This window comes from Pavona decussata, unplaced genomic scaffold (assembly GCF_977016875.1).
Source record: "Pavona decussata unplaced genomic scaffold, jaPavDecu1.1 SCAFFOLD_2, whole genome shotgun sequence".
NCBI lineage: Eukaryota > Metazoa > Cnidaria > Anthozoa > Scleractinia > Agariciidae > Pavona > Pavona decussata.
In genome coordinates this window covers 1,637,687-1,646,215 of record NW_028145426.1, presented here as the reverse complement: position 1 = coordinate 1,646,215, position 8,529 = coordinate 1,637,687, and the positions used below count along the sequence as shown (strand labels likewise).

The following is an 8,529-nucleotide window of genomic DNA, read 5'->3' as shown; positions in this document are numbered from 1 at the left end:
CAAAAATACTTTGTATTTGGAGGTACCGTCCTTAAACCACTCAAAATGATCAGCGGTGTTAACAGCAGGCTTTCAAACTGGACTGAGTTGCTCGAAGCATGGTTAGCGCTAACCATTGGTTAAGAGGTATTACAACCTATAGGTTGTCATGGCATTTAATCCGGGTTAGCGCTAACCATGCTTCGAGCAACTGGGCCATCTGGCTGTCATCTTCAAGGAATTTACCAGTTGACAAAAGAGCTAAGGGTTACGCTCGGTGTTGGTTGTTAGATGACTACGTCTATTTTATTTCTAAATTAAGCTTGAGCAAATTTTCGGTCAGTTTTCAAAAGGGGGCGAACGCCCTGTGAGGCAGGGCCTGGTGTAACTCTGAATGTCAGACCTTCACTCCGGTCAAAATTCCCAGACGTTTGATTGATAAAATGGATGAAGGGGGTAGATTGATCGCTTTGATTCGTGTGATAATCTACTTGAGAAGATTTGAGAACGCCCTAACTTAATGTATTTCGTAGCTATTTTAGTTGCACCGCTGCAATTTTTATTATCCTATTTCGTTTTTTTATTGGGCACCCTTTGACATCTACTTTTTTGCTTTGATTTGCTTTTGTGGATTTAATGGGTACAAGTGGAACTGAGAGTGATGGACTATTCAAAAGTGACATGCGCAGTTCACATCCAAGATACGATTGGTTGCTGAACCGAAGCCAATTAAGAAATGTGCGGTGGAAACCACGTTTAATGTTTTTGTACCGTATTTTTTTTTGTGGGAAGGAGGTAATACGAGTCCCCTAAAACGACCTCGTGGAAGGCTATATAGGAGATGGCTTCTGTGAGCAAGAAAATGGATCGTTTCGAGACAGGCTCAAATTGTCTCTCGTTAACCGTTTAAGACGCTGGGCGCATTGCATTGCTCTTTGGATTAAAATACTTCTGCGTATTAAACAAATTCCTACAACACTGACAACTTCAAATCGCTAATCTTAAACACAACAATTGCACCCTTTCGCGATGGAACAAGCCCACAATTTTAATATAGAAACAACTCAATTTCGCCGGATCCTTTCAATGGCCTGCTCTTGTGGTCAGTTAACTAAAGTTGAAACTTTGGGAACATTCAAGGGCCGTAGTATCGTCTGCGACCCAAAACGCTGATTTGTAAACAAACAATACCCCAGCGATTATAGATGGCTATTATTAACAATGGGTCGTCGCGGTTTGTGCCCTCCCTCGGCTTATTGTTCAGCGTCCTTAATTGCCTTTCAAATGCAAACGTTGAATCTATAAGCTGGTCGGCTTCACTTCATGGACACATTTACACCGTCGGTCGGTCGGTCGGTCACTTTTGGCGCAATTTCGTACAACGTGTACAATTTCCAAATCGTGGGTCGACAGTTTTGAGTGGGGGTCGAAAAGTGGAGGAATTTTACTTAGTCCAACCAGATTTGACTAGTGTTCGGTTGATTTTACCGCGTTCTTCAGACATTTGAACAAGTCAACAATAACTTCATTCGCTGATAACAAACCTCTGATTTTCGAGTGTTCTACTCTTCGCAAGGTAAGGTTTCCTTAAAGTTTCTTTAACTTACGTAGTTTTACACAATGTTTAGAACACTTGACAATTGCTTTTACTTCTAAGTAAGCACAAATCAAGAACTATACAAACGTTGTCAAACTCTCGGGTTTAAAAGCTAAAACAAACACGCGAGAACCAAGCATGGTGAAAGTTTGAATCTCCTCGGCATCTGTTCAAAGTCTCGCTAGAATTTTCCGATACATACAAAAAGTGGAGTAATATGGACACTGTTAAGTACGACAAGAAAAGTTTCTGATCGTGCCAAAAAAGCTGTAGTTGTTTTTGTTAGAGGAATCAAACGAAAATATTCTGTCTGGTTAAACAATTTATTCTCAAACTTTTCCGCCGAAACAGCTTACATGATTCAGATCCTTGAGGCACTAGTGATCCGTTTAGTTGGCAATTAATCATTGCTTTCCCTTTGAAGTCAACCTCTTCCGGCACATGCTTTGTTGAAATTCTTTCATTACTGGGTTCTCATTTAAAGATTCTAAGTTATCACAGTTTTTTTGTCTTTCAAACCGACAAAGAAGCATGAATAAAACATCTGTTGTGTCCTTAAAAGAACGTGTTTAATTGCTTCACACGTTTCTTTCTAAAAGTTCGTGATGAACACCGCAGAATACGCTGGATAATCGTCAAAACAATTAACAGCTCGTTTAGTGTATTGATCTTGAAAGGAAACACAATTGGTGTGTTCTTCACGCAAGAAAAACAACCCCCTTGTAATTTCGTGTGACCGAGCTACATAATGTGATGACCTTGATATTGTGCGATAATGGAATACCTCCAGAGAGGTGCTTTGTTGTGAAAAAAAAAAATTGAAACAGGGGTCACAACGTTATCTTGAATTTTAAGTCTTTAATGTTCAGGAGGACAAAACGACCCAAATCGCCAAAAATGCCCATTTTGATCAGAAAATAGCTATTATACTATTCTGGAATCCATGTGATTAATTTTACAGTGAGCTGGGAGGATAAAAGCTGTTCTTTCCTGCCAGCTCACCCTTGTAAGGGGCAGCCAGCCCGCCAGCCAGCTGACTCATGCCAGCCAGCCAGCCAGCCAGCCAACTTGCCAGCCAACTAATTCTCCCAGCCAGCTGCCTGACTTTCCTAGCCAAGTGCCGGCTTTCTAGCAACAAGGCACCCGCTCTCCCAATTTCACTCCCAGACCCTGCAACCTCGCCCCTAATCTCGTACCCAAGTCTCCCACGTTCAGTCATTTCGACATTCCCGAACCGACTGAGATCTGGGTACGAGTTTACCTCGCCCCCAGGTCTTCCTGGCGATGTTAGGGCGTCGGCCTGAGCTAGCTCAGCTCCTACAGTCCAAGCCAGCTGGGCGCATTGAGCTTTCTCCCAGCCAAGTCTTAGCCAGTTTCTACCAGCTAGGTAATTTAAATAAGTTTCTCGCAGCCAGGCGGGTTGAAATAATGTTTCTCCCAGCCAGACGAGTTGAAATATTGTTTCTTCCAGCCAGCAGAGAGGTGCATGAAGAACAGCTTTTTTGTGGAACAGCTCCGTTTTGTCCTCCTGAATGTTCGGCTTCAACATCACAAAAAGCACAGTAAATTTATGGACCAAACCCTTAATCACCTTAAATTTAAACGGATATATCAAAGACATTTGCTTATTAAAAATGCTATTGTAGTTGACGGTGAGTTTGCGTGGGCACTTGTCATTTGATTTTTTTTGTAAACACTGATTTGCTTGACCGTTCATATCAAGCACTCTGGTACACGCTTTGGTATTGAGAATAACTGGAGCGTTTTGTGAAACAGGCCTACGTTTCCTGGCACCATTATTTCCCCCTGCTAACTAATGGAATCACATTTTAGTTTAATTTTCTGTCTTGTGTTTGTCAGTACCAATCAATATCTTTGAGTTTTATGGGCCTTATCACCGTTTTCGACGCCATTTTGACGAGTAGGCAAACACGTCTTGAGAAAACAGTATTGATGGAAATTCGGTGTCACATAATTTTCATAAAACATCGCTTCTGAAAAATTCATGAATTGGAAACTTAAGGCACTATGTAAATAATTTTACAGAAAACAATTGAGGAATGTAGCTGTGCTAGAAAGCATCTAGTTGCCGTTTGACATTTCCTACATTTGTCTGTATAGCGAACCAGCCGTGAACTGCTACTAAAAATAGTTCGCGGGAAAAAAATACAGGGAAATGCATGGAAAGTTCAAACACGACTGGACGATTTCTGCACAGCTACATCCCTCCAATTTGTTTTCTTAAAATCCTTATCCTAGTGCCAAAAGTTTCCAATTCATGAATTTTTCAGAAGCGATGTTTTATGAAAATTATTTGAAATCGGATTTCCCTACAAACACTGTTATTTCAAGACGTGTTTGCCTACTCGTCAAAATGGCGTCGAAATCCGTGGTAAGGTCTATTGGATTGAGCGTGCGATTGTGGTTTTGCCTGTGATAGAGACCAGCTTCCACAGGAAGCGCGAGTTTAGAAATGTGTTTGCTACTCGGATGACGTCACAAATAGCACGCATACACAGGTCAGTACTACGATGCGTGAGCCCACGGTTTTTGTCTTGAAGATGACGTATGATTGGATAATAAAAGTGGGAAACTTACGAGGGTGTGGGCGAAGACTTGCCAAAAACGGCTCTTGCTGTCGTTATTCTTTGACGGCGTTCGTTATTCAGATTAAGAGAGAAGGATAGTATCATTCTGACTTTATGCCACTCAATTACAATAATGATAGCGATCATTTTCTATTGTTTGGTGACCGAGGCGGTTAAAAAAAGCAAAATTGGTAACCGCAGCATAAAATACATCTCTGCCGATGCAACATCCTCGGAGACCCAGGGGCAGATAGTGGAGTGAGAAGTCAAAACGGATAAGTTTGCAAGAACGAACAATCGAGCCCCTGGGATTCTACTCTTAACCGACCAGTTCCAAAACCCATTGAAATCCTTGTTTGTGATTGGACACAAAAATATTTTTTTGCCCAATCACAGACAAGGATTTCAATGGGTTTTCGAACTGGTCGGTTAAGAGTAGAATCCCGGGGGTGCGCTCGTACTTATCCGTTTTCACTTCTGACTCCACTATCTGCCCTGGGTTTCCGAGGATGCAGATGAAAAGCAACTGATTAAAACCTTACAGCCGATGAACTAGGCCGTCATTTGGTGAGCAGATCTGGAAGGGGCTATGGGCCGGAGCTAAAGTGAAAACTTCCGACATGTTGTAGCAAAAACGACATATTCTAACCGAAGCCCGAGTAAACTTGTTCTTGAATTCCTGCATTCTGAGTAAGACTTTCAGACCACAAGTAGTTGAAATGATTTCCCCATATGTTTGACCAAAATGGTTCAAATCCGACATGATAACCCCTTTTTGCGTCACACACTGATATAGCTTACATCAAAAACAATATCCATCACAGGACCTTCGTAAGGATTTGTAAGTGTCAGAATTCTTTAGTTCTTTTACTTACTGATATTTTGTACAATATTTTTTTTACTACAGTTGTCACATCGAAGACGTTTCCCATGGGCTCAAAAGAATGAACGATCCCTCGGCCTCGTCAGCTAATCGCCCCCAGTCGGAAAAGGTCGTCGAAGCATTCTTCCTTGGGGTCCTTTTTGTGGTGGCTTTCCTATCGAACGGCACAATATGCTGCGCTATGCTACACCCCTACCGTCTAAAGACCCCTTCAAATTTATTCCCTTTTTCTTTAGCAGTGGCAAGCTTAAGTTTAACGCTTTTACACACTCCTTTTGCGTTGGTATCAGTGGTTCTGGACAAATGGCCATTCAATCATGGCTGGTGTCAGGCGTCTGGCATGCTGATAAATCTAGTATCAATGGCGTCGAACTTTTCTATTGTAACCATAGCACTCCACCGATATTACCTGGTCGTTAAACCTCTCTCTGTCACGATTAGCATTTACCGAGCAAGAACGATGGTGGCATTTGTGTGGTTCACTTCATTAGTTACTGCAATCCCTCCTGTCTTTGGTTGGAACTCTTACAGATACATCTCAGGAAAAGCGTTTTGTGCAGTTGATTGGGAGGATGGCGGACCAAGCCTGGTTTATTCCTTATATCTCGTGGTAGTGAGCTTTCTTGTGCCCTTTGGAATTCTTGTTTATATTTATCGAAGTATTTATCTCAAGACGAAACGCCAGCGTATCATTACAGACTACAATACACTTCAAGGACTTGGCAGTGAGTATATTTCAGACTATCCTCCCCGAAATTCACAAAACATCTATCAAAAAGTGGTAACTTGGTTTAAACCAAACAGAAGAAGAAGTTGGCAGTACAGTGTTTCATCACCTACATCCTCTGGTGGAGGAAACCTCTCGTCGCCAGGAACATCTGCATCGTTTTCCTTTGAGTCGTCTGCGACTACAGAAAAACTTAAAGAGAGGGAAATTAGGAGGAGGAGAGAAGCAATAAAACAGACTCTATTTCGACAGAGTACTGTGTATGAACAGAAAACAGTTCAAAGCGCGTTTATTTTGCTTATATCATTCCTTGTCAACTTATCACCTTATTATATTGTTGGGTTATGGTCGGGTTTCTCCCAACGAACCCCATCTATGGTATTAGACTTCATTGTGTCGTGGGTGTTTGTTTGCATGACAGCTGTTAACCCCATCTTATATGGCTTTTGGAATCGCCAAATACGGAGAGTGGTGTGGAAGTCCACCATTGGCCAATTAGCTTGTCACGCTTGTAACTTCTGCAATGTGGAATCGGGTACACGGGGCTTCTACTCCGTTAGTGGAAAGGAACGGACAAACGACGGTCTTGAATCAGACAGATAAACAGAATGTTGCACGTTGGAAGTTCCTTATTTTAAAATGACGGAGAAATTGTATCCCACATTTAATTATGAAGTTTACTGGTATTGTATTTTAAAAACAATGCCCTGGGAATGTTCTGCCGGAAAGCTTTCAATTCAGTGATCACGCTCAACCCAATAAATGTCAAGCTATTTTTCCCTTCTCGGACCGAAAAGGAGGTGGGAGGAGCGAATTGCATTCCCCCGTCTTTAACTCCAAAAGTCTTAAACATGATAAATGTGAGTTGGGGGTGGAGGCCGGTGGATTGCACCCCTCTTCCGGTAAATGGAACTTGAAGGGTGAATAGTACGTCCAAGGATGTTTCCTTCGAGAGCTACAATAAAAGGTGGTGGGGTCAGATGACGTTAAAATGACATCATGATTGGCCAAATAATAGTGATCTTTGATCCGCCATCTTGGATTTCTCTATAACTATTAAACTTCAGAATCCACCAAAATTGACCTAAAGGTGATCAAAAACCGAAACAAGAACACAGCAATGATTTAAGAACCGTAACGTGAAAAGCCAGAAAGTTACTTTTTCTCCATTACAGCAGTAATATTCCAATTTATGTACATGGGTCTATTTAATCGAATTGTTCCCGAATAAATACTGACAAAGTCGCAAAGTGTGGTAGTGGCTGCTCCCGTATATAATAAACCGTCATCAGTGTGAGGAAAACGTTCCGCAGAAGGAAAGTGCATCTTCAATCTCAAACGCACTGAATCCAAGTGAAAGCAAGTTAAAAGGTGGAATTTTTGTTCCCTCAAATTTAAAATTTCAGCTCTGAATGTCAGCCATGAAGAAACGAACAAAATGAGCTTAATTATTCACTATGTTGTTAGTTTCCTGGCTACCTCTGCTTATGCTACATTTACTGTAAATCATTAAATCATTAACTCACTATTTAATTCCCAGTCGACTCTAATTGGCTAAGAAAATGTGGTTTTTCAGGAAACACGATGCAGAGGAAAGGCAAATCAGTGCAGAAAAAAAAAAAGGGAAATTCAGTGCAAATTACAACGATTACCAAAGTTAGTACGAAGGAACTCCAAGACATGCCCACGGTCGCCGAAGATCATTTGAAAACTTCCGATGATTTCCGATTTTACTCAAACACGTCCGAAGAATTCCGAAGATTTCCGAAGATCAGTCTATAATATTTCCAGGATTTTTCAACACAATTGGAAGATCTGCGAATACTTTATAATTCTGTATAACAAGAGAGGATGTGCATAATTATGATAGGCTATCTCGCCCTTTTTTAATGAATATTATAAAATAAGTAATCACATGATTTTTCTCCAGCAATTTGGAATAAATAAGCATTAGTAAATTCAGTTTTCAAGACCACCCTACGGGCTCGCGCAATTTTGTTAACTAGGATTTTAAAAAAATTACTCTTGCTTTATATTTATTCCAAGTTGTACTCGAAGTCATGCGATTTCCTGTACAAATTGTGGCCTACGCGACGTGGAGAAAAGTTTAATTTCATTGCTGCAAAAATGAGGAACAAAATACAAATTCGGTTCTTATCTTGTTCTTGAATCGCAGTGGAGCAGATTGCGTAATATTTATGATAAACAAACTTTTGTTAAGTTGCCCTTGAATAGAAAAATGCGGTATCTTTAATTACAGTCCTTTTCAGGAATTCAAGAGGAAAGATAACAAGTGAGGAAAATATTGGTGGGAAAAAGGAGAGAAGCCGACGGCAGGGACCTCCTCTCCGTTGGTCTCCACAATAGGGACCTTTAGCAATGACGTTATTGGGGGCGACAGCGACGCCAGGAACCGAGTAGAGACTAGGGAGAGTTTGTTGTCGTTCCCGCCAGGTTCAAGTACTTTAGCTGCCACTTCTTTCTTGCGACGGCGCAAACAACAAATTTTCGTAAAAAAATCAGAAAATCCAACTTGTTTAAGAATGGGGAGCTTTTAAGATTTTCGCGACCTTTTGGTGATTAGTTACGACAATAAAGTTATCTCTGGAGAAGAGTTCCTAGTTTTGTACGAAGAGTTCCAGTCTAAAAATCTTGATTTTGAGTGCGAGAAGTATCCTGCTTTTGTCTTGCACAACATCACCACGGCAAATTGTTGTACAAAATTTCGCTTTGAAAAACAAGATATTCCACCTCT

At 41.0% G+C, this 8,529-nt stretch overlaps 1 protein-coding gene across 1 annotated transcript; it reads left to right on the top strand.

Annotated features, from left to right (window-relative positions):
- Positions 1 to 1,142: 1,142 nt before the first annotated feature.
- On the top strand, positions 1,143 to 7,214 carry LOC146489937 (G-protein coupled receptor 161-like). The gene is made up of 2 exons (XM_085116193.1): positions 1,143 to 1,555; positions 5,072 to 7,214. The coding sequence occupies exon 2, from the start codon at positions 5,109 to 5,111 to the stop codon at positions 6,375 to 6,377; it is 1,269 nt and encodes a 422-aa protein (XP_084972319.1). The 5' UTR covers positions 1,143 to 1,555; positions 5,072 to 5,108; the 3' UTR covers positions 6,378 to 7,214.
- The last annotated feature ends 1,315 nt before the right edge of the window (positions 7,215 to 8,529 follow it).

What these genes read in the sequence shown, in the direction of transcription:
- LOC146489937 (XM_085116193.1), top strand. Translation starts at nt 5,109, where the DNA reads ATGAACGATCCCTCGGCCTCGTCAGCTAATCGCCCCCAGTCGGAAAAG.